The following is a 24,928-nucleotide window of genomic DNA, read 5'->3' on the forward strand; positions in this document are numbered from 1 at the left end:
TAGTAATTTCAGGACCTCCCGGCTCCATTGGACTGTGAAGCTTATATATCCCTGATACCCATATATATTTCAAGAGCGCCATCTAGCGTTTTTACAGGCAAGCTGCATAGCCATTTATCCTTACTATATTTATTTAACGTTGGCGTCCTCTGGCGAGAAACTTGTGTTAAAACTCTATTATATTTTTAATCATTTGTTTTTAGTTTTAAATAAATAATTTTAAAGGATTTTCAACTAAAATAAATATCGTAAAAGGTTCAATGGACATTTCTATATCTGAAACAAAAGGTATCAATATTATTTCTGGTAAAAAATTTTACCTTTTTCCTCTCTTAAGAAAACACTTGCAAAAATTCATTTGTTTAATTTTTATTATTAAAAATTTTCTTTATATTGCCTTTGTTGTTGTTTGTTTTTGCTCATTTGCTGTGACCGTTCGTTCGTTCATTCTTCTCGCTTCTCCCCCGCGTCTCTTTGCTTCTTTTCTTGCATTGCTTTTGTATATTTCTATCGTTTCATTTTCATTTTCATTTTAGTTTCGTTTATTATAATTTTTTCATAGACAAATATTGTTTCGTTTTGTTTTGTTGTATGTTCCTTCTCCGAAAGGTAGGAGGAACGTGAACAGGAACAGGGGGATGAGGCGGAGGCTGATTTGGCTTGGGATTTGATTGGATTACTTCAACAGGATTTCATCTCGTTCTCCTCGTTCTCCGCTTATATCGTATACGTATTTTTACAATTACAAAATAAATACTAAGAGAAAAAAAAATATATGTATAAAGGAAAACAAACCATACAGCTTGAGCTTACACTTAAAACATAAATAACAAAGCCAAAGAATAAACAAAAATAAAAGAGTTAACAATTCAAGTAAAACATAAATCTAAAATATACAAGTATAAATGTTATGTGTACACTATATCTTTCCGCGTTGGAGTTACATGACATATTCCTTCAATTAAATGTAATTAAATTAAGCACAATTATTGGAAATTGGTTTATTTAATGCTATTACAGGGACTGCCTTTGAGCGGAACAGGTTGGGCAATAGGAGGGCTTTGGGGGGCTATATATCAAGGTATCAAATATCGAATCTATATCAGTTATATATCAAATTTCGGTTGATAACGTGTCTTACTTAAAAATCACAGCTAAAAGGCAAGCATAAAAGTAATTAATTGATTACGGGAAAAACAACATCAACGAGCTTCATCTACTTTTGCTTTCTCCTCCTTCTCTTACTCTTTATCTTCTTCTCTCCCATCTCTCTCTGTTTCGTGCCCAATGGGGAAATGTTGGGTTTTCTTTTGTGGGAAAGCTGAAGATGAGTTGGGTTTCTTTAGGGACTGACTCTCTTTCTCTCTCTTCTCTTCTCTTATTTACAGTTTCCGTTATTCGCTTTTACTTGACTACATACGCATAATTAATAATATTATATAATAATCGTCATATTTTCCATTTCATTAAATAGTTCATATTTATATAGTATAGCACCGAGTACAAAAAAATGATCAATAAACAGAGTTTTTCCTTTTGTTTTTTTGTTTTGAATTTTGTTTACTTCGTTTCGTTCTTCCTTTCACTTTTGGTTTTTCTTCTTCGTCAAGTTCTCGTTTTGTTTGTTTTTTTTTACGATTTTTCTGTTTTTTTTTTCAATTTTTTTTAGCAAAACTAACAATCTTTTTCTTTCTTTCTGCTTTGCTTACTTATGTAACTTTTGTTTTATTTGTTTGTTTGTTGTTTCTTGGTGTTAGTTTTTGTTGATTTTTGTTGGTTTCTTTTATGTTTTTTGTTGGATTTGCTGTTCTTGTTATACAGAACTTTCAACGGTTGCTTGTTTTGCTTTGCTTTGCTGCTGTTTAATGTTTTTGTTTTTCCCCCTTTTTTAATTTTCCTTCGTTTAAATTCTACTACTTATTTAAGGTAATAATTTCTGTTGCTTTCGTTTACGTTTTTGTTGTTGTTGTCACAAGCGAATGAATTTGTCATTCATCTTATTCAGCTCCTTCATCTTACATCGTTCCATCGCCAGATATCTAAAGGAAGCATAAAGAATGGTAGGATTATATTCTATAATAATAGATTATAATATAGTATCTAGCGAGATATCGAAAATATCGTTAAGTTTGATGTTTATCGATATATCTCGCTGGATACAATATACAAAAACTTTCAAATTCGTTGCACATTCACCTGCGAGTGCGAACTGTCGCTCTCCACCTGCTCGGAGTAGCAGTGCTTATAGTTAAGATAGTCTAGAAGTCTTCTCGGTAATGGCAATGTCTGTATTAGATCCTTTCGTATAACCGCCTTTAGTATAACAAATCTGAAATGACAGGTACACACGGACAGAGACATTAGTATTTGGATAGAAATTTCTGAAACAAAAGCAAACTAAAAATATGAAGCCCCGTAGAGTTCTGGCCTATCTCCGTGCCTTCATCCGCTGGCGCTGCGCACCAATTCGACAACCGTTGAAGAGCCCGAAAACGGGATGCACACCACATAGCCGCCTGGAGAGGGCCAAGATGCAGCTTCGTCTGAGCAAACGGGAGAACCCCAAGAAGGACTAGGAGTGCACTTTCTCACCTGCACATGTGCTGCAAGCTTTGTACATGCTTAAATCTAGATACTGGATTGGTTAATTGCACGCGCATTGGTCCGTGCTCCGGTCGACGATGCAGAAAGAACAGATATCTGGATGGAAGAAGAGATACAAGGATTAATTCCATGATGGAGCGGGTAATGCTAAGGTTCTTCTCACTCACCTGCCGCTTCTCGAATGCTCGACGGCCTTCTCAATGAACTCGGTGATGGTCTGCGATTTGAATTTAGCATACGAGCCAAAGGAGAAGGTTCCTGGTTGACGAAACATTTGCACAAGCCATTATAAATTTTTAGTTTTTCAAAGGAAATAAATAGCTTTTTACGGATCAACTTGATAGCTTCTTGGGAGAAGACCTCAACTCACCCTGATCCTGTTCGATGCGCACATGACGCACACAATTGTTCAGCTTAAAGCTCAGCGAGAAGATGTAGTGATCATCAGAGCTGTCGCGCACTATGAAGGAACCATCCGGTTCGCTGGACAACACCTTCTCCGCGGCCTCACTGGACAGGGGACCCCAGTACCAGCCATACTGTCGAGAGGAGATGAGAGTAGGATTAGCTAAGAACTCAGGAGGTGTTTCTAGATACTCACGTCTTTGACTTTCTCAATGCTGGAGGTGAACTGTAGGGCCCGCGGCTCCTGGGCATTGTTCTTTTTCAGCTCCTCGGGTTCCGGTTCAACGGCTTCAATGGCATAGGCTGCAGCTGTGGACAAGATATATAATTAGAGGTTTTTTAAAGGTAAATGATTCTTAAAAGGAAGAGCTCCCTAAGAGGAGTTTCCTAGAAAGAGGAGCTTTCTTAGAGGTGTTTCCTAAAAGGAAGATCCTCCTTAAAGTATAATCTTTCTAAAACCGTAAGTTTCCTCTAGAATTTCTAATCTCTTCTCACCCTTCTTTGGTAGTGGTGGCAGGGCACGTGACTGAAACTTTTTGCGCAGATCTGCATTCGGTTCGTCCGCTTCCGCTGTGGTTAATGCAGCTACTCCTACTCCTCCTCCGCTGACGTTCAGTTCCGTGGCCAATTGCAGTTGTTGGGTGATCAGCAATTGCTGCTGTTGTCCAGCTACACCCGGCGCACTGGTTATCACAGCGGTTGGCGGTATTAGGGGCACCGTTGCCGCTGCTGCTGCCGCTGCACTCCCATTCACACTGCTACCGTTTCCGGTTCCCGTGCCAATGGTACCATTTGCATCACGACCACTGCTAGCTCCTCCCCCGCGGCAGCGACTGTGATTGCTACGACGGAAGCGAAAGATGCTGCAGAAACGCTGCTTAAGATTCAGCGTAAACTGTGACTTCTTCTCCGAGTGCAGGACGTGCTTGTTATTGGTGTGATTGCTGTTGTTGTGATTGTGGTGCTCCGTCGGTGGCTTGTCCAGCTGCTGCTGCTGCTGCAGCGATTGCTGCTGCTGCTGTTGCGTCTGCTGCACATTGTTGTTATTATTGTTATTGTTGAGCTTATCGTTGTCGAGGTTATGCTTGTTCTGCTTGCTGAGATACTTTCCACCGCCGCCATCACTGCTGGCTCCCCCAGCACCGCCGGCCGCCCGTGTGGTGCCCACACTGCTGCGCGTTCTCGCCGTTGTCGTGGTGGTATTGGTCGACACACTCCAAATGGTTTCGTTGCTGGACTTGACCATCATTGGCTTGGGCACACCCTGGGCCTTGCCTGCGTCGGAGTAGAGCGTGTGATAGAACTGCTTCACCTCGTCCAGCGTCATGTGAAGCGGCTCCGATTCACTAACTTGACCCATAGCGCCCACAGGAGTGCGATATTTGCCATGCTTGCTGGCCTTCTCTCCATCCCCATCACTGGTCTCCGTGCCCGCACTTGCCGCTGTTCCACCATACCGCTGCTTGCGCTTGTTCCGCTTATTCCGCCTGCTCGCCTTGTGGTACGTGTTGGGTGCGGTGGACTTTTGCTGCTCCTGCTGTTGACCCAGCTGCTGCTGCTGTTGCTGCTTCTGCTCGATCATGTCCACGGGAAAGGCATAAATGTCCGAATCGATGGGCACATTGTAAAAGTCAGAGATCTCGCGCGTAAACAGAGCATCGTGCGACATGGCCTGGGTGATGAAGATCGAATCGTCCGGCTTGTTGGCGGAGGAGACATTCAGCGAGTTGTGCGAGCTACTCAGGCGGCTATTGAGCGAGTTCCTTGAGTTGGGCCTCTGGCCATGGCTGTACCCGTAGCCGGGCTGATGGTGGTGATGATGATGATGATGATGATGGTGGTGCGGATGATGATGGCTCCCATGGCCATGGCTATTATGATAGTGACAGTGGCTGGTGTGACCCAAGGGACTGTATAGCGAGGCCTGACGTCGCTGCAGACTGCTGTTGTCCACCGGCTGCCGTCGGGCGCCATAGTACAGATCGTAATCATGAATCTCCGACAGGCCGGCGCTATTGAATCTCTGCTGGGCAGCCGCTGCCTTGGCACTCGCTATGGTATCCTGCTCCGTGGGTATGGCCTTGAAGTAACGCGTATGATCCTGATAATAGGGACACAGTGTCTGCTTTATCTTGACTATGGAAACCGGTGGCGGTGGCGATGGCAACGGTGAGCAACTGCTGGCCTCCGACTGCTCCTCCTCCTCCAGCAGATCGACGCTGTTGCCCAGCGAACTGCTCACAATGTTGTTGGGTTCATCGTATATGTTATCCGTATGGCTGTTCAGGATTGAATCACTCGAATACAGATGCTTGTTGATCGCATACGACTCCTTGAGATTCAACTGACTCAGCTCGGCGTCCAGCTTGGATGTTTCCGTCTTGGTCAGAAGCAGGACCAGCTCTTGTGGCGGCTCCTCGGGCAATGCGTTGGCCGTCGGTGTGGTCAGGCCATTCATTCCAATGGTGGTGGTGGCATCGTCTTTGAGGTGCTCGAACGAGGATTGCGATGAGGTCCAGCGTCGCAGGCTGTTCACAATATTCTTGGAGATGGAACGCACCAGGGTGGTCTGCGGTGAATCCTGAAATTCAGGTGGCGGATCAATCGGTGCCAGCGGTCCCTTTTTCAGCGTATTAAAATTCTCAGCGCTCATGCCGCCCTCCGAGCAATTGTCCAGCGAATCGAACTGCGACACCTCACCGTCGCTCTCGACCATCTGCAAAGGGAAAAGTGTTTGATATTAATTGGATTTGTCTTTGGATTAGAAGGCTTGCTGCGGCTTACCTCAATCTCGAATTTGCACATGCCCAGGCGGTAGGAGTCGCCGCTGGATATGGAGCTATTGGTGGTCAGTGGGACTCCACTGTCATCGCTCAGCGAGGCCGCCGCATTCAGCTCAATGCTGTTGGCGCTGACGAGTTCATGGTGAGGCGGTGGCATGATGCTGAAGCTGTCGCTGCTGCAGATGCTGGACACGCACACACCGCCTCCTGATCCCCCGCCGCCACCGCCACCCACATTGCCATTCGAATTAGAGCTGCCGTTGGAGTTGCTGTCCTTAAGCTTAATGGACGATTCCATTTTCCGGGCAAGAGACTCAGGTGAGAGGCAACAACAGCTGAAGGATAAAAGATTGAATGGTTTATGTTAGATATATAGTTTTTAAAGAATATAAAAGGGTAGGATTCATAGTTTTAATATTTTTAAAAGTATTATTAATCCCAAAATTTTAGGTTTATATCTTTTATATGACAGAATTTTTACTTTTAAACAATGTTTTTTATAAAACTCTTAAGCCGGCAAGGATTTCCGACGTCCCAGGATCACCTTTTCGCCTTTCTGTAGCCTACTTTTCATCGCAATTTCCAAAGATTTCAATTCACCTGACTATTTCGCATTACTTATCACTAATTTAGGCCTAAATTCACGTTATTAGAGGCAAAAGCATTCCGCATAAACGATTGGCACTGTGTATTCGAGAGAGAGGAGACGCTGGCTGGCCGAGATTGATGGTATATAGCAAGGCGCATTGGCTGGGAAATTGACGCCCAGAAAATCGCCACTATATTATTTAATTTATTTTGTTTAATTTTTGTTTTTTAGAGGGGATTCGAATTTGATTAATTGGATGACACACATCCCAACCTATGACCTTTGGGTGCGGCGGCTGCTGCTGCTGCTGCAGCTTGCAACGAATGCAATTGAAGGTCAATGACAGTTGCGTGCGCCGTTTTTCGTCCTGCCGCCCACTGCCGTCCCCCTCCCCCTTCGGGCGCTACTCGCCCCCCGGTGGGGCACCTACGCTTGTGCTTGTGCGCAGAGAAATTGAAGCCAAAAAAGCAGACGAGATTTTTTTCCCCCTTTTTTTTGGGCGTAGAGATTTGGGCTTTTTGCGAAATAAAAGGATAGTTTCCACGAGATCTCCTATCTATCTCCCTCTCATTCTTCCCCTTTTGAAAAGTCGCCCAAAGGGCAATTTTCCGATCAGACTTCAAGTGCGTAAAAAGTACCGCTATAGTACACACACACATACACGCACGCTGCTGGCGGAGAATAATCGCAAGGAGTAGCCGGAAAAAGCAACCCCCCGCCCACTGCCCACCGCCACCCCCTTTAGCGGTCGTCGTCGTGCGTCGTCGTTTTCGTAGTACGACGTTTGCTAGTATTTTTTTTCGAAGCACTGATAGCGCTGATTTTCTGGGTGCCGCTACAGAGAGGGAGAGGGAGGGAGAGAGGGCGAATGCAGCAGCGATAACAAAAAATTCTTATTAGAATTTTGTCACTCTGTACATACACAGCTCTCCTCTCTACACACACACATACACTCACGGCAGGATGCAGGGCGGCGAGTATGGGAGTATGGGGTGGTGGGGGTATAAGAGAGCCACGACACCTACGCACGCACATACACAGAAACGGACCAACACACACACTCATACATACACTCTCGTGGGCACGTAACACCTTTGCTTAATTTAATTATTGCTCTCCTGGCTCTCGCGTACACACACACACACCAGCGCACGGCCAGACACTCACACACGCGCCCAGCACTCACTCACACTCACAGCACTACGACACACACGAACACACACTAGCGCACACCCGTGCATTTGCATTCATTACAATATATTCGTTCTACCATTCTATTTCGCGTTGCATTTATCGCACCTGCCTTTTGCTGGCTGCTTTCCTTCTTTCCTATTGTTGGCACTGTGAACTCAGCACTGCGGGCACTTTCTTGTTGACATATTGATTGATTTTGATTGCACGCATTGCAATTGTTTTTCGGCCGTTTTCAAAGAGCTGCAAAATAGAGCTGGCAAAACATCGATGGCAATCACGATACTATCGGAGTTGCTGAAAGGTGCGATACATCAGTGCAATATCGATATTTCGCTTTCCGTGACTGGGAGAGCCAAGTTTTTACTTCTTGATGTTTGCAAAGATTGAATTATGTTAATATTCATAATTACCTGTTAGCCGCTTATTTAAACCCATTTATTTGATTGTTTATCCGATATTTATAATCTAGGAATAAAATGTTGTGGAATATATTATGCAGGTGCAGGCCATATTGCGAAAAAGATTCTTTCCTGAAATTAACAAATGTAAATATTATTATTTTAAAAATATTTTATAAATGTTTACTGTTGTTTCGATAGGCAAGTATATAAAATATTTAATGTTCTTTTAATATGAAACTATACGTTTTCTTAAAGTCACAAAAGGAAACATATATTCAATACAACTTCTAAAGAGTTTTAAAATATTTTAAGTAATTAAAAAATTGTTTCTGATTATAGGAAAACTTTGATACAAAATCAGGAATAAACATCGATACTTTTCCTTAAAAACCATCAGTCATCAACCAAACATAATCAAAAACAAACATGTGGTAGAATGCCACTTTCTTCCGCCAGAGGGAGTTATTCACCATTTGGCTAAGAGGCGCCACAATGTTGTACCTTTGGTTCAATGTAAAATCCGGTTCTTTTTTTATTTTAATAATTTAGCTTATTATTAATTTATGTAAATCAGGCAAAGTTTTTAGACGCAGTAAATTAAGTACGAATTCTTCTCTGGGTTAGTATCAATATTTGATCATAAGAAGTAAAGAAGAAAAGCTTAATGTGAACAAATGTAAAAATGACAGTTTAATTTTTATTGCTTGACTTCTGTTAGCCTAAATACGAATTATAATATTTACTAATATTACCTGAAAGTTGATTTAGACATGTTCATACTTGCATTTCCCGTTTTCAGGGTCATTTGGCGCAACTCTTGAATTTTTTACTTTTTCTGCAGGAAGAAGTTGCCATTTGCGGCTTCTGGCCGCTACGGTCACCACCTGTGCTACCTATGCTGCCTGTGTTACCTGTTGACTGTTGACTGCTGAGTGCGACAGCGACTGTTACTTTCACTGCGACGAGCACGAACACGTTTCGTTGGGCCTTTGTTTGCTGTGCTTTATGCCTGCTTGTGCTTGTCCACAAAGTGCAAGAGTTATATTAAAATGACAAAAAAACGCAAATGGCAAGTGGCAAAAATGGCAGCCAATGCCTTAGCCTTACCAATAATCGCATAAATTAGCAATTCTGTGTGCGGAAGTTTGTGGTGTTTGGGGCTCCTAACCCGAGGCTTTGGCTTTTCACTTACGCTCGAGACATGGCTCTCACTTTCGTTGCGATTCGCTGGCTGTCAAATATTTAATAATTTGTGCTAAAATGTGAATTAAATACATAATGTGTCGTTGTCTGGCATTAACAACAACAATCACAGTCCAAAGTAAATCCAAGCAAACACAATGCGACGCTGAGGAATGTCAACGGCATGCGAAAAAGAAAACGAAAAACAAGGCGAGACGGTTTTGCCACTCGAGCCTCCAAGTTGCATGCCACTTTTTTCCATTTTTATGTCACGTATTTTTCTTATTTCTTATTTATTTATTTATTTCGATATTTGTATTTTAGGTTTTTTGCCCCAGGCCCCGGCAATTGAGATCGAGAGAGAACTGCAATAAGCCGGGGGCTGAGGCTGAGCTGACCAACATGCCGATCCGATCCGATTACGAGCATGGCTATATAAGTGCACGGCCTATTCTTGTTGTAATTTAGGTAATTCTGGTATTTCTACACATACATACATACATATATAAAAACACTCGAACACATCACACCCACAGATGCCATCAGAATGGTAGCACGCCACAGGGAATATCTGCAACAAAAACATAAAAAAGGTCAAGGAAATATAAAAAATAAGAAATATATATTTACATAATCCCAAAATATAATAAATAAATAAATGATTAGTATTAAAAAAATAATAATATTGCTGGGTTGGGCATTCAATGTTAAGATTGATGCCTTTTCTTTATACCTTTTGGTGGTTTTCAAGTAAGAAAAAACCTTTCTCTGTCTTTATTTCTAGCTATTTTAAATATAAATAAATTGCAAAATATATTAAGAAAAACATTATAATTATCTACAATCACTATTATTTTGTCCTCTACTGTAACAGACACCGAGCGCCGATGCAGTCGGAGAGCGCGCCCAAAAATGCAATTGAGAAAAACCCACGCCATAAACAGAAACCCAAAATAGACAAAGGCATTAAAGCCGATGAAAATCAACAGAAACTGGCGAGATGCCGATGCCAATGCCGCACACACACATTTACACATAGCTGCAGATATATTTATATCTGTATCTCTCATATAAAGTGCACGTGTGTGCGCTGTTACCTGCGCAGTCGCAGCATCTTTGCATTGGGTCAGGAGAGCACTGCGAGAAATCGGATGCCCTGATTACTAGCACCAGGGGAGGTGGTATGGGGGAATCCCAAGTGCTATCATTTGGGCATCACATGGTCGGGACTCTACTAACAATATTTACTATTTACATATAAACAGCTTGCCTCTTTTGGCCACAAAAGTTAAGTGTTCCGCAAAGACAACAGCTGGATTTCATATTTAAATAAAAAACCCATTTAAATCTCGGTTTACAAATCGATTTTTATCAAAGAACAACTGGGATAGCAAATGCTTAATAGAAACAAAGCTGGATGTATCTTAAAAGGTGTGTGTTTAAGTGCTGCAGGGGTGTAAAGATTGATAAAGGAGAATCAGGTCTTAAATTGTTTTAAAAATAATGTTAGTATTGTAATATATTGGATTTATTGGATGAATATTAAAGTGGTATTTAAATATAGAATAAAAACATTTATTTATATTATCCACCAGTGTAATTTCCTGTTGAGGAGGCTGATCCCAATATGTAACCAATAAAATATGTTGCTTAGTTTTGACAGAGTTACGATCTGGCGCAGAATTACTGCGATATGAGAAGTGGCTCCCCTGTCGCCTCGCTCTCTCCCTCTATATCCCCCTTTAATGCGAGTTACAGCCCACCGCCTACGCCCATGTGCCCCGAGTCCTACTCTACCCTACCTTCCATATGCCTGGAAGTTACCAATATAGCCACCAAAACCACATACCAAAGGAAGAAAACAAAAAAAAAAAACATGAAAATATCAACATGTTGTTGTTTGGTTTGTTTATACCCTATAAGTGGGTATTGCAAGATTTATGTGTTTATATTGAAGAGAAAACAAAAATACCAAAGTTTCAAATATATGAAAATATTTTTTTTACTATATCATTTCCATTTTGACTGAATTTATTATTGCAAATTACTGTAGTGTAGCAACTTATGCAATAGTGAGCAATATGAAAATATAGAAAACAATTTAAAGACACATATGTACATAAATGTTTAAAGACAACATGATGTATGTTTTATATTACCATGAGATATAGGGTATCCCGAGAGCTTTAGGTTTCCAGAACGAGTTTTCCCTTACTTGTTTTTGTATCGTATCCAGCAGGTAGAAGAAGCACCAGCTGGCTCAGAGAGGCGGCCGCCTCAACTACAGACGGGTATTACCTGAAGTCGGGTTCCTCAGTTGCCGTCGAGTTTCAGTCCGCCAGCGAACGTCGTTACGATCACAACAGTCTCAGCTCACCGCTCACCGCTCACAGCTCAGCTTGGCCTCAGTTCAGATTCTCGGCTCAGGCTCAGACTCAGACTCAGGCTACGGATTCGCTTCTCTTCTCTCCACGATTCTCCTTCTCCAAACTCAGATTCTTCGACCGGCGCGCGTGTCTCTGTATGTGTGCGTGTGCGCGCGTGTGTGTTGCTGTTGTGTGTGTTAGTGCTGCTAAAAATTATTATTTTTTTTGTTAACAATCGTTGCTTTTTTTTTACTGTGCCTTCCAAACTGGTTGCTGCTTTTTTTAACTGTGTATTTGTGCAGCCGCAGTAGCAGTTCGAGACGACGTCGACGACGACAAACGAACGAACAGCAACAAAAAGAAGAAGCAGAAGAATCTAGCTGCGGAAGAAGAAGAAGCAGAAGAAGCTGAAGATCACAGCGAAGAAGAGGAAGAAACGGAGCACACAACTGTAGTTGGTTGTTGTTGTTGTTAGTTGGTTCTGTTTTTCGGTTGAGAAATCACGAAACATAAAAAGAAAAACCGAAATTAAAGTGGCACGATCACCGGACAGATTACATATAAATATATATATATAAATCCGACCGATATAGTTCCGGAATAATACATAACGATGCCCTGCTCGGCCGTTACCTTATCGATAGCGACGATCTGCGCTATCATAGCCACCGCCCTTCTGGCGATCGCCTTCTCCACGGATAATTGGCTGCACTACGATGTCTGGCGCAATCAGATACAGGTGAGTCGGTGCTCCAAAAGAGCTTGGAATACATAATCATCGGTCAGATATACATACATAATAAATGTGTATGTAGTAGCTGTGCATCTTTGCGACTGCGTGGCATAAGCCAAATCCGAAACGAAAGACTCTGCCCCTTAAAACGGAGCTTAAACTCCGCACAGTGGGAGTTTCATTAAAAATTATATGGGAAAATAGAGTTTGAGGTTGAAATACAGAAGATCTTTCGCAGGAAAAGGGTTTGGATATAAATCTGAGTCTAAGCAGTCTAACGTTTTTGCAGTTAAACTTTCCAATATATTTGAGTTTAAATAGATTTTGAGCTTACTTTAACTAAATATCAAACAAATTCGTCTATTAAAATCCATAAGTATGTAATAGACCATTAAAAAAGATCAACTGAAAATAGTCGAGATATGCTTATACTAAGAATATAATGCTATGAATCCCTCAATATTTGTGCCAGTTTGGCGGCATTCATAATCTGGGTATCGTTCTCTTCCAAGAACACAATCTTGAAAGATTTGCTCAGGCAAACAAGATAATTAAATGCACTTCTTTTACACCATACATGAATGCGTGTGTGTTTGTGTTTATGCATGGCCAACAGGTGTGTGTGGCCCACTGTGCAGAGGGTGAAAAGGAGGCAAATAATGAAAGAAGAAGCAGCAGAGGTAGCAATAACAAAGGCAACAACAGTGGCGGCAGCGAACGGTGGTAACTAACAGTAACAGTCGCTCGTTTTGTGTGCTGCTTGGCCAGCAGAAAATAAGGGCAAGGCGGAGAAGAAGAAAGGAGAAAGAAGAAAGGTCGAAAGCAAACACAAGCACACGCACACATGTGCAGGGGGGAGGGAGGGAGGAGGAGTGCAGTGGACCGGTGGAGGAGGGCGGGCAACGGCAACGGCAATGGCCGTTAACGTTAACGTTAAAACTTTCTACGCGCGAGCGCTTAGCCAAAGCCAAAACGCGATGAACGATGAATGGGAAGCGAGCCAAAGAAGAAGAGCCCAGCCAGAAGAAGAAGCAGAAGCAACAGGAGAAGAGGAGCGCAGGCGCACCAACACCAGCACAGGTTGCCATTTTGCATGCAACACACAGATACACAGCAGACATATTTACAGTAAAACTCTTACAGATCGACATTTTTTGGTAATTGGAATTCGAATTAATATAGGGAAAACTTTAATTTTTATATGTAAAATAGATTTCAATACATATATCCTTTTATTTTACATTTGACAAAAATTTTAAAAGAAATCAAAGACTCTATATTGGCTAAAATCAGTTAAATTACATCGAATTTCACTGAGATAAATCTTGAATTAATTACCTGGCACAGAGAAAAATTCTTATTAATCACAGTTGAATCATATCCAATTCTAAAATTAGCTACTGATCAGCTGGAGCTCGTAGTCTCCCCCACTGAGTATTCATAAATTAAATATACAAATGATGGCATTTACCACAATAACAAAAACAACATAGCAAATTATTCATTTGGTATTACAAAAATTCAACTGTAGAAAAGTTAACAGCGAATCAAAGGTGCAGCAAAGAAAGAGAGAACTTTAAACTGTTATGAGAGAGAGAGATAGCCACTTGGGCGATAGAAAGAGAGGCAATCAACGAACGTTTGAGTCTGAGTGCGCATACCAAACATACCAAAACAAGTTACCTAAAAAACAACAACAATACCTACACAAAATAAAATACAGACACATAAAAAAAGCGGCAGAAGCAGCGGAGAAGGAGGAAAACGACTCAAAGTGTGCTGAAAATATTTGCACGTTTTTTATTTTTCTGAGGTGAGGTAAAGTTGTCGCCTAATCCGAAAGTCGAGGGAACAATAATTACGGTGAGATCGGTGATCATTCCAACTCTCTCATAGTCTCAAGTCTCAATTCTTCACAATTCTCCAACACGATTTTTTCGGGGCATTTTATAAAGTCATTAGAAGAAATTGTTTGCCATGACCTCCCTTATTATTGGTACATTGTACCTTCTCTCTCTTGCCCTTGCTCCTTAGGCGATTTCCGCCCTTAGATAGGTCTTTGAAAGACACCGCTCAGGTGCAATATCAACAACAACAGGTAATTTGAGCTACCTGCACAGGAAATCCTCTTGATTGCCTTGAAAAGTGCCTACATTCCCGGAGAGAGCGGAAAATTAAACACAAAAATCGATTATGATCGGTTCTCCAAGGAGGGAATAATAAGATCCTAAGTTCACATGACTTTTCATAATGATCAGTAGGAAGGTTAACCCTTGGGAGAGATCTTTTCCCCATAAAGTCATCTGGGAAATGGTTTTATTTAACTTCATCTGAAGAGTTTTTAATCTCTTAATTTTTAATTGTCTATATTTTTATGGGGGATTCAATCTAAATTGGTTAATAACAACTACTTATTAGTGGATATATTTATAACTATACATTTTATCATTCAAAAGATATAATTTACTAAAGGAATCTAACTTTGTGAAGGCTAATTTTTATATTTCCCTGAAGTTTGAAATTGAAGGAGGATATTGGTATTTTAAATTATTCATAACTAAGCCAAAAATGCATTAATTTCAATTCGGAAAGCTGTTCTTTGCTGGTTTTTGTTAGGTTAATAAATCTGCATACTCAGTTTAAAATTTAAAACAATTTAAAATTTTGACAATTTTTGAAAATTTTTAACAATGTAATCCCTTATAAAAAAATGAAAAATTTAGGTAAAAATTTTTTTTCTTGCGGACATGGCTAGATCGATTCAGTTTTTCATTCTGATCAATAATATATATGATTTATAGGGTCGGAAATGACTCCTTCACTGCATTTTAAGCTTCTGACTGAAATTATAGTACCGTGGAAGGGTAAGGAAACAAAGGCTTTTTATAAGTCAAAAAATACAAATGTTCCTATCTAATGAAGTTTCTTTTTTTGGATTCTCCTCATTTCTCTCTATTTTTTTTAAAGAATCAATATCTAAGGAATATATATTTACTTAAGACATGCAAGCCCTTGCTTATATTTTGTTTAGTTAGTCAAGTTTAAGCCCTGGAAGACCAATGTCCCTATCTACTCTGGGCTTTTCTTTACTGACTTTTCAAGCACCTCCTTAATGCAATTAGTTTCTTTTTTTAGTTGATAAATACAAGAATATATATATTTTTTATACATCTCCCTCTTCAAGTCTCTCTCATTTTCACTTGAGTAAACAATATGCAGGCTCTGAAAGACTAGGGTCCCTATCTATCCACCAATCCAATCCAATCCCTTTATTATCTTGAAAGTACTCAAGTATCGGGTACTCGGATACCTGCTGGGTATGCCAGAGCCACATCGTGTCTTAGGCCAGGCCATTTGGCTTTGGCTTTGGGGCAATGGAGCCGCATATCCACGCCTATATCTCGGTGCCGCCTCCCCCAGCCCCCCATGTAAAGAGGCCCCTTCCATAGCCTCCTTACCCTTACACTTTGATAAACTGGTTTCCCAGTTGAGTTTTCACTCGATTCACGTTTTCGAGACAGCAACAACGACGACGCCGACGACGACGACTCAAAATTGGTATGCGGCTAGTTGGCCGGTTTGCTTTGGCAGCCACTTGGCGTTTTTGGGCCCTAACTCGACGCTGTTGTTTCTCCCATTTGGTAAGGAGGTAGGAGCGAGGAGTGGGAGGAGGAGGGGCTTGGCCATGGGGGATCCCCGGGCACCCAAAGCCCAATTGATGGCACTGCGTTTTGGCCGTGTCTTCCAACTTGAAATCGGCGTGGTTCGTTGTTCGATCGTTGTGAATAAAAAAAGAGAAAACCCTTCTCTCCACACGACACCAAATCTTAAATCTTATATATGAAACTGATCGTGAGCACACACTTTTTTGTGATTAACCTGAATTTTTTAACAAGCTAAATACCATTTTGATATAAAGAAAATAAAAGGATTAAATTAGAAGTCTCTTGGAAAATAAGCCTTGGAGTTTATAGTTTAGATAAACCTTTTCTTGTGACAGATAAAATTTTTTTATTTTAATGATGTATTAAATATATCTTTAATCTGTAATACTTACTTACAATGTTATATCCTTATAATTTAGTCAGAAGTCTAAAACGCAGTGAAGGATTCATTTCCGACCCTATAAATCATATATATTCTTAATCAGCATTAAAAAACGAATCGATCTAGCCATATTAGATGGAAAAAAAATTTTCATAATTGTTTTTCAAACTTTTTTATAATTTTAAAATGTAGAAAAAATTGATAAAAATTTAAATTTTTTTAAATTTCAAACTGAGTATGCAGATTTATTAACCTAACAAAAACTAACATAGAACAGCTTTCCGATTTAAAATTAATGCATTTTTGGCTTAGTTATGAGTTTTTGATTTGTCGATAAAATTTGCATATAAAAATATATATATATATCGACTCAAAAACTGTCAATATTTTGAACTTAGTTATGGTCAATTTCCAAAACAATCCAAAAGCAAACTGCAAGGGTATATAAACTTCGGTTTCCCAAAGTTAGATTCCTTTTTTTGTAATATTTATTATTTCTTTCTGTGCATATATGCACTCCATATATTTATTTTCCCCGCTCCTTGGCTTCTTTCTTCGATTTCATTTCACGCCAGTCTCACTTTGGGCAATGCAATGCCGACGACGACAAAAAAACTAACTACAAAATAAGTATATACACATATGTATAAATATATATATAAAAAAAGCGAAAACATTAAAGAAATACAGAAAAAAAGCTAACCCAAAACCAAAGCCAAATCAAATATCAAATGAAAAGCTGCTGCTGCTGCTGATGTTGCGGCTTCTGCTAACTTGGCTCTTTCCAGTTGCCTGTTTTCCCTGCGGGCTATGTTTATTATTTTTGTTTTTTTTTTGTTTGTTAATGTTTTTTTCTCTCTCATCTGACTCCAATGAATGAATTTGCGAATCGTGCTGGGTCTTTACGCTTTGTAAGCTTTTTGTCGGGGCCCCAAACACATGTTAGTTTGCTTTTGGGAAATTAATCATACGCCGTGTGTGACAGAAGATTTCTTTTTCTTTTCTGCCTCTCCTCCCTCCATGATTTTCTTTATTATTTGCAATTAAACAGATTGACGCCATCGATTGGTTTAATTTCGTATTGATATTTTTGTGCTGACATCATGTGAAATACCAAATTGGCAAATCACCAACTTGGCCATAAATACATATATTGTTCGGGCCTGAATTAGCATAAAGTGAACTGCACTCAGAGCCCAGAGCTGAACGATAGAATTCCAAGCTAAAGAATTCCCAGCCAAACCACACACAGACACGGACACGAACAGGTGACAGACAGGTTGTGATTGGAAATTTATTGGATTTGGTTTTTGGTATTGGTATTGGTTTTCGGTTTTCGATTCCAGCCTGGGAGAATTCTACGAAGCGAGAGATTTACATTTGCTGTTTGCTGTTTCCGGTTTCCGGAAGAAGTTGAAATTGGTTAATCGAAATTCTCAGCAATTATCGGTATATGGGAAGGGGGTTTATTTATGGGATTCGATAGTTAGAATACCCTGAAATGTTATAAAAACGGAGTATGATATTTTTTAAGAAGCTTTCTTATTGAATACTTGGTTTATTTGTTTATAATACAATTAAAAATCAATTTTATACCAGCTTTTTAGCACTTTAGATTGTTTTATTTAGTTATCAATGATAAAATTGATTAAAGAACCTTAAAATCTCTCAAAAAAATACATTTTCAGCTAAGGAAAAACGTTATATTTCAAAATTAAATCCTTAACAAAACTTAGTTAAATCAAGTCACTAAAATAAACACCTTAAACCCAAAGAAATCACTTTCACCCACACTTTTATTAAATTTATTTACCGAGAGCGATATCTTTGGCATTTACGATTTAACAGCAAATCTTTTAATCACTTTACACCGAAAGTATATCAAATATTGAGGTCTACCGGCAATTGCAAATTAAGGCTATAAAAAAAATTAATTTCTTTTGCAATTATCCGCATGCGAGATTCTTTTTGGGGAAACGGAGATGAAGATGGCGATGAAGATCTCTGCATCCGAGGTCTCTCATTATGGGGACCGCTTGAGCGTGCGATTCAAAACGCTTTCGCTTCCCACAAAAAACAGCAACAACAACAAAACAAATAGCAGAAAAAATCAACAGTAAAAATCTTAAAAAATAGTAGCAAAAAATATTTAACGCTTAGAGCTTACACAAAAAAATGTTCAAGCAATAATCGTACGTGTGTGTGTATTTTGCTCAATAAACAAATCATTTGATTTCAATCGGTTTCAGGTTTCTGCGCCCATTATTACCTATTTTATATTTATTTTGATTTTTTTCATTATCACATTTTGCCACAACCGACGACTTCCGTGTGTCTGGCAGTAGTGCCTCCATAATGGGGCTTCTTTAGGGGCTGTAATTGCGATATAGCAATCTTACGATCTGTGTGTGGGCCAAAGTACATTGCCAAGAATGTGTATATTCAAACATATAAGTTGAAATGCGAATAACTTGGTGATCTTCCCTCAATGTCGTGCTCCCACGACCTTTTTTTTTTGTGTTTTCATAATATAAAAACAAAAAAAGACTCAAAATAATCACCGAAATAGGAGAAGAAACCAGTTGCTGTCTGTGTTGATTCAAATTGATGTCTTTGTGCATCGGAATTGTTGCAAACTGTTTTCTTGTTATTTATTTTCCTATACTGCAGTTATAAATTATTCATCTTAGCTTTGGTTGCACAGAGAGAAAAATATATAATAGGGAACAGTAGAAAAATCTTAGTTTAGTTCGAATTTATTTCCCAGTGCTACAAGCTCAATATCTTTTAGCTGGTCTGGTCACACTTGTTTCCAGGATCAAGGATCAAGACCAAACATGCCTAAAATGTGTGTCACGCTGTTTTATATTTATATAATTTTTTTTTTAAGTCCTCATTGAAATCCTATCAATAAAATGCCTTAACTAACATAAATTTATCCATATAAAAATCTATAAAAATAACTATTATTTCCTGTTTAACTTTTCTTTTGATAAAGCTTTCAATATTTATTAGTGACAAATTCCCAGCTGCTTTCGATTTCCTATCTATATCTTTCCTATTCCTATCTATCTTTCCTATAGTTCCTATTTAATTTTCTTAGTAAACTTAATTTTCAGTTATTAAAAATCTGAATTTATTTATTTTAACACTTGCTAATAACCAGGTTAATATGTCAGTCAAGAAATGCCAAATTGATTGCCAATTTCGGTGGAATTTAGGGGCGGAACAAAAATAGAGAAAAACCACTAATGGAAATCCAACCACTCCCCTGTGGGGGGGCTCTCGAGTACAGTTGAAAAAATGCAGCCACACATTTTTTCGGCCTTGACTTGGTGCATTTTTTGAGGGGAATAAATGCAGCAGCCAAAGCAGCAGCTGGCCAGAGATCCTGCTCCCCCAGAACCGATCCATCTGGTTTTTAAGCCCAAGCTCTCTCGATCCGATCCGATCCGATCCGATCCAAGTGCCTTACACATGCTGCCCGATTGGCTAATCACCAACATCCGTTGTCTTGGCTTCCAAGGGGGAAGAGGGAGCCCAAGAGGGCGAAGTTGGTAGCAAAGCCAAGTCGAACTGTGAAACCAAAACTAGTTTTATACCCGGGTGTCATAAAAATATTTGTGCCTGAGCCAAACCAACTGTCGTCCAACTGAGCCGCTGAGCCACTGCGGCCGGGAAACTGAGGCAAGTCACCAAGCCACCAAGCCATCAAGCCACTAAACCACTCAACGCCAAGTGGTTACAGTTGGAAATACGCAAAATATTGCCAACAATCAATTGGAATTAGTTTATAACCAAGCATAATCCTGGTCGAAATGGTAGAACTCATAGCAGGAAAAATATATATCAAATAGAAAAGTATAGAAGAGTATAATTGCTACAGAATATGTATGTTATTTATATCCTTTGGTTACAAACAAGATTAAGCTAAAGCTGGAAAAATAGCAAAGAGTTAATCGATTTAAAATCGATTATTGTATGCTTAACTAACGATATCTTTGATTAGGGGGCACCCCTTAAAATACTTAAATATTAATGTATTAATATGATATATTTCAAGCTTTATACGAGGCTGTTTATTAAGTATTATGAAACTATCTTTCAAAGCTGACTTCTATCGAAATGAAACTATTAAATTTATAAAAATTCAATACAATTTAAACAATGCCATGAGAGTATTCCCCATTAAGCAGCTTTCTTTCTCGAATACCTTGGTTTTTGATGAGTAATTTCACTGAAGAAAGTTACCAAAGCTAAACCAAAAATGAAATCGCATTGATATGGGTGTGACTTTAGCCATAAAATGCATTGTATTATCGATAAGCAATGCTTGGCCGATTTGATATTATTTCGATAATTTGCAGTTTTCCCCTCTGATCTGATCAACCTTGAAGCACTTTTGCGCTATGCAGTTTTATGTCGCAATCAAAGTCTGGCCAAGCGTAAAACTATAACTATGAGTATAACTATATATCGTTGGCTCTATCTCGAGCTCTATATGTATGAAATGCAGCATTAATCCAGCTAACCAACCGATAATTTCAGGAGTCCGAATCCCAAGTCAGTCTCTCTCTCTGGTGCCAGATTTCTTCACATATTTTCCGCTTTTTTTTCACAGCCGAATGCATTTCTAATCCAGCTCAGAGTTAACTTTTTCCTGAATGAATCTCCGGCATCTTGTCTCGTCCAAGACAGACAACAATAATTTGTAGAGTCTTTCGCGGGGCCCTTAATTGCCGGCGACTTTCATAAGAAAGTTACAAAATTAATCCACTGAAGAGGCGCTAATAAAGAGGGTCTTCGGACCCAGAGACGAGCCAAGCGAAAACGTTTCACAAGAGAAATGAGGGGAAAATACGAAAACGAAAATACAAATAAAAATGGAAATGGTAATAGTAATGGAAATGGAAATGGAAATGTGAGGTGTAACGCCCTAACCAGACGCTGGTTATGCAAGAGAAGAAAAAATTAAGAAAACCATTTTCCAGACGCCAAAAATTTGCATAAATCCCAAACCAATAAAACAAAACCCGAAAAAACAAATACAAATAAATTTAAGAAAAAAAATGGAAAATTGAAAACTGAAAACGATATATGAACCCCAACCCCGATACCAAACCCCCTTTGCTTTTTTTTTTTTTTTGGTATTTCCCCATTGTGTTGCTTAAGTACCGGACATGGACAGGTCGTGGAGAAAAACACGTTTTTCAACTGCCAGCAAGTCTCTCATTTCTTTTTTTATATATTTTTCACCTCATGAAAATGCCTGATGCGGTTTGTTGGTAATAAAGGAAAACCCGTCTCGTTGTCTATCTCTCTCTCTGCGATTTCCCTTGGTGGAAAAGTCAAGACAAGCCAGCCGAAATTGTAGAATTTCTGCCAAAAAACGTGTGGAACGTGATATCACTCGGAATTATTGGATTTCACTTTATTTTTTTCGGGTCTTTTCTTTTTGGCTTTCGTAATTAATTTGCTTTTGGTGAAAGGGCAAAGAGACGTGGAGTTCTGCCTTAAAGAATCATTAATTGAATGATTTGATGAGCCAAATAATTGGTGACTCAATCAAATGCGTCATATTTTAATTAATTAGGGGATTTATTCTAAAGTAGAGAAGATATCTTGCTTGAATGAGTAAAAAGGTGTCAAGTATTTAAGGCAATTTATGATCTATGAATAGCTTAGTTTATGGGCAAGAGATAAGTTACTATGTTCATAAATAGCTTAGTGTATTCAAGCTATGATTTAATATGAGTTAAATTACTAAAAATAAAGCAAGACTAAGAAATAATTTGAAAAGTAAATAAAGTCTGGGGAACGAATACAAACAAAATATGGATTATAATGAAAATGATGATATTCTATTAATGAGGCTTAAATAAATTACAAACTATATCAAATGGGAGCTACAAAAATGTATAGTTAATGGGTATTATGATCTATTAGTACATCAGACCCTTGAATCTATAAAAAAATCTATTAGAATTGATGTTTTTTATCCTTATCGAGTTATATCTGTTACAGGGTTGCAAATATCAATTTTAAAATCGATTAACATCAATGTTTTTCTATCGTATTTTGAAAAGAAATGCATAGTAACAGGGTTTTATGCTTTATAAGCACATAACATCCTTGGACCTATGCAAAATCAATTTTAAATCAATGTTTTCCCTTTGACAAAGAGTTATAGTAACTAAATGATATAAACTGCAAATCAGATTAAGATCTTACAGCCACAATACGCACTGTAAATGGGTATTATGCGGCTATAAGCACATGGAGCCACTTGGGGGGAACCTTGGGCCAGCTCATCGTCGTCGAGAATTGCTCAACGCAGCCACCGAAAACAATGGGAAACCGCGGAACGTGTTCAAAATGCCACTCGATCTGATATGAAAGCTAAAGCTACATCTTTATACTACCTATATTTGTGTATATATACACCCCAGCCCAAGCAACCCACACTAACTGGAGTCGAGATGAGATGAGATGACCGGATGGATGAATGGATGGATGGGTGGATGTTGGTGGCTGATGATGATGATTATGATGATCGACTTCTCGATCTCGGCCTTTCAATGCCGATTGTGATATGGCAATATATATACACATATATTGCGAGATATTGTACGAGGTAGTTGAACAAATTATTAAGAGAGACGCCCACGGAAACAGGTTTTATCAATGAACTTCAATTCAAGCTGCTGTTTTGTTTGCCCGATTGAATAACCATTTATTATTATTATTAATATTTCAGTGAGCTTTATTTTTGACAATTTACTCTAGGCGTTAATCCCTTAAGAAGGTTAACTCGAGCTTATCGCAGATTGTAAAAGTCAAAAGCAAATCAAGTTAAATATATAATGAACACTGCGAACAATTTCCAAGGGTTTATAATTAGTATAAACCTTGTATTAAGTTTAGTTGTTTATAAGAAAACTATCCCTTAACTAAACCCATTGTATTTTTATTAATTTCAGGCCTTTGCTGCCAAGCATTCGGATGCGGATACCTTAATGCACAACCTGAATGTAAAGTACTACTACTACACCAGGACACGCGGCTTGTTCAGGATCTGTTATCCCAAGGAGAGACCACCGGCCACAGCGGGTAAGTCTCCAGTCTCCAAGATATATATATACAAAAATTTAGCTAATCCTATCTTATCCTCTTTTAGTGCCTACGTATCTCTCTCCCATTGAGACGCACTGCTCGAACATTGACTACTTCCCGCAGGCGGAGGATGAGAAGATTGCCAATGAGGATGCCACCTCACGTCTGCATCTGGCTCGCTCCTGCATTGCCCTGTTCATCATCAGTTTTGTGACCATTTTCTGTGCCTTCTGGACCGGCTTATCGGGCTGTTGGAAACGCTCTTCAGGAGCCATAACAGCCACCTCGATCCTCCTGCTAGTCACCTGTCTTCTAGCTGCCGGCGCCATGGGACTCTGGCACACGGTTGAGTTCTTTGAGAAGGAGAAGGTTGTGGGCGAGGACTATTTCCAGCAATGGAATACGGTAAGTACTGGAAACTTCTTCCCTATTTAAATTCGTATTATTAAATTCTGTAATTTTTAAATAGGTTCTGAGGGACAACACAAAGATTGCCTATGACTGGTCGTACATTGTGGCCTGGGCAGGAATTGGAACTTGTCTATTGGCGGCCATCCTGCTCTCTGGAGCGGCCGTTTGCCTGCGCAACGAACGCGAGAAGGAGGAGCAACTGAACCTGCAGTACCTGATGCCAGGTGGGAAGCTATATAACCATCAGAATTGGAATTGAGATACTAATATTCGATCTTTACAGTTTACTCGCAGAAGCAGCCCCCGTATCCCCCCTACGCCAACTATGCCCAGCCGCAGATCTATCCTGGACCCTATTACCATGGCTCCCAGTATGGTCCCTACAACTACTAGGAAGTCAGCTGGAATCAGAGCATAGAAATCACAAAAAACACAAAAAAAAGGAACAGCAGATGATCGAGGGAACCCCCAGTAAAGCACAAAAAAAAAAAACACACACGATGAACAACATGAGAAATAATAGCAGCTTAAAAGAAATAATTACATTCGACAATAATAATATAAAACATCTTAATTTTTTTTTGCAATTCGTCAAGAATTATAGTTTGTAGTCTATATAGATATATACACATATATGTATATGTATAACTGAACGATTGTGGGACTTGAGTCAAAGTTGCGTCAAAGTTTTTTTGGTGCGCGAAGTGTTTGCGCGTTTTTTGCAAATAAAATAAATCAAAGTACATAATATATATATATATAAATATATATTAGAAGAGCTTATATAATATATAAATCGAATATGCAAGCGAATATAAAAGACCGGAACAATAAAGAGTTAATTTATTGTAGCACGTAGCGTACATGTGTAGCGTATCTAAAATAATAATTAATAAACGAAAATATGTATGTCTGTATGTTCTAAGCTAAAGGTTTCACTGTACAATGTGTAATATGAATGTAATAATGTGCGGCAAGCTTCAAATTGTCTTCCAAGTACAGTGCATATTGTATGCAGAGAGAGAAAAGATAGAGAGAGAGTTGTATGATTAATGAATAAAAGTTTTCTTACGTTAAATGTGTTGTTTCCATGAGATTTC

The 24,928-nt window shown here is 39.2% G+C and overlaps 2 protein-coding genes and 2 long non-coding RNA genes across 5 annotated transcripts; 3 read left to right on the top strand and 1 right to left on the bottom strand.

Moving 5' to 3' along the window:
- Nucleotides 1–353: 353 nt before the first annotated feature.
- Socs16D (Suppressor of Cytokine Signaling at 16D) lies at nt 354–7,844 on the bottom strand. 2 transcript variants are annotated; one of them, XM_020949351.2, is made up of 9 exons: nt 7,681–7,844; nt 5,794–6,127; nt 3,505–5,725; nt 3,206–3,318; nt 2,975–3,143; nt 2,772–2,862; nt 2,593–2,700; nt 2,197–2,329; nt 354–2,039 (listed from the first exon to the last, which is right to left on the bottom strand). In XM_020949351.2, exons 2-9 carry the CDS (start codon nt 6,088–6,090, stop codon nt 2,016–2,018), a joined length of 3,156 nt encoding a protein of 1,051 aa, XP_020805010.2. In that variant the 5' UTR covers nt 6,091–6,127; nt 7,681–7,844; the 3' UTR covers nt 354–2,015. The 2 variants fall into 2 exon arrangements, with proteins under 2 accessions (XP_020805010.2, XP_020805011.2); XM_020949352.2 differs by having other exon boundaries at nt 7,685–7,830.
- Nucleotides 7,650–8,659, top strand: LOC147643262 (uncharacterized). The gene is made up of 2 exons (XR_015272358.1): nt 7,650–7,876; nt 8,316–8,659. It is a non-coding gene; the product is annotated as an uncharacterized LOC147643262 (long non-coding RNA).
- An 823-nt stretch (nt 8,660–9,482) lies between these two features.
- On the top strand, nt 9,483–9,835 carry LOC147643263 (uncharacterized). Its single transcript, XR_015272359.1, has 2 exons — nt 9,483–9,626; nt 9,695–9,835. It is a non-coding gene; the product is annotated as an uncharacterized LOC147643263 (long non-coding RNA).
- A 1,560-nt stretch (nt 9,836–11,395) lies between these two features.
- On the top strand, nt 11,396–24,906 carry LOC110181543 (uncharacterized). Its single transcript, XM_020949325.2, has 5 exons — nt 11,396–12,263; nt 23,285–23,414; nt 23,482–23,822; nt 23,887–24,052; nt 24,112–24,906. Exons 1-5 carry the CDS (start codon nt 12,138–12,140, stop codon nt 24,219–24,221), a joined length of 873 nt encoding a protein of 290 aa, XP_020804984.1. The 5' UTR covers nt 11,396–12,137; the 3' UTR covers nt 24,222–24,906.
- The last annotated feature ends 22 nt before the right edge of the window (nt 24,907–24,928 follow it).

Source organism: Drosophila serrata, unplaced genomic scaffold (assembly GCF_035046125.1).
Source record: "Drosophila serrata isolate PLE 108 unplaced genomic scaffold, ASM3504612v1 contig_276, whole genome shotgun sequence".
Taxonomy (NCBI): domain Eukaryota; kingdom Metazoa; phylum Arthropoda; class Insecta; order Diptera; family Drosophilidae; genus Drosophila; species Drosophila serrata.

Bases quoted from the DNA above. Each gene is read 5' to 3' on its own strand.
- Socs16D (XM_020949351.2), bottom strand. From the start codon at position 6,090: ATGGAATCGTCCATTAAGCTTAAGGACAGCAACTCCAACGGCAGCTCT. The intron at 2,701-2,771 runs GTGAGTGAGAAG...TCTTCCATCCAG, and splicing joins GAGCATTCGAGAAGCGGCAG to ATATCTGTTCTTTCTGCATC. The intron at 2,040-2,196 runs GTGAATGTGCAA...TGCTTCCTTTAG, and splicing joins GCGACAGTTCGCACTCGCAG to ATATCTGGCGATGGAACGAT.
- LOC110181543 (XM_020949325.2), top strand. From the start codon at position 12,138: ATGCCCTGCTCGGCCGTTACCTTATCGATAGCGACGATCTGCGCTATC. The intron at 12,264-23,284 runs GTGAGTCGGTGC...TATTAATTTCAG, and splicing joins TCTGGCGCAATCAGATACAG to GCCTTTGCTGCCAAGCATTC. The intron at 24,053-24,111 runs GTGGGAAGCTAT...CGATCTTTACAG, and splicing joins CCTGCAGTACCTGATGCCAG to TTTACTCGCAGAAGCAGCCC.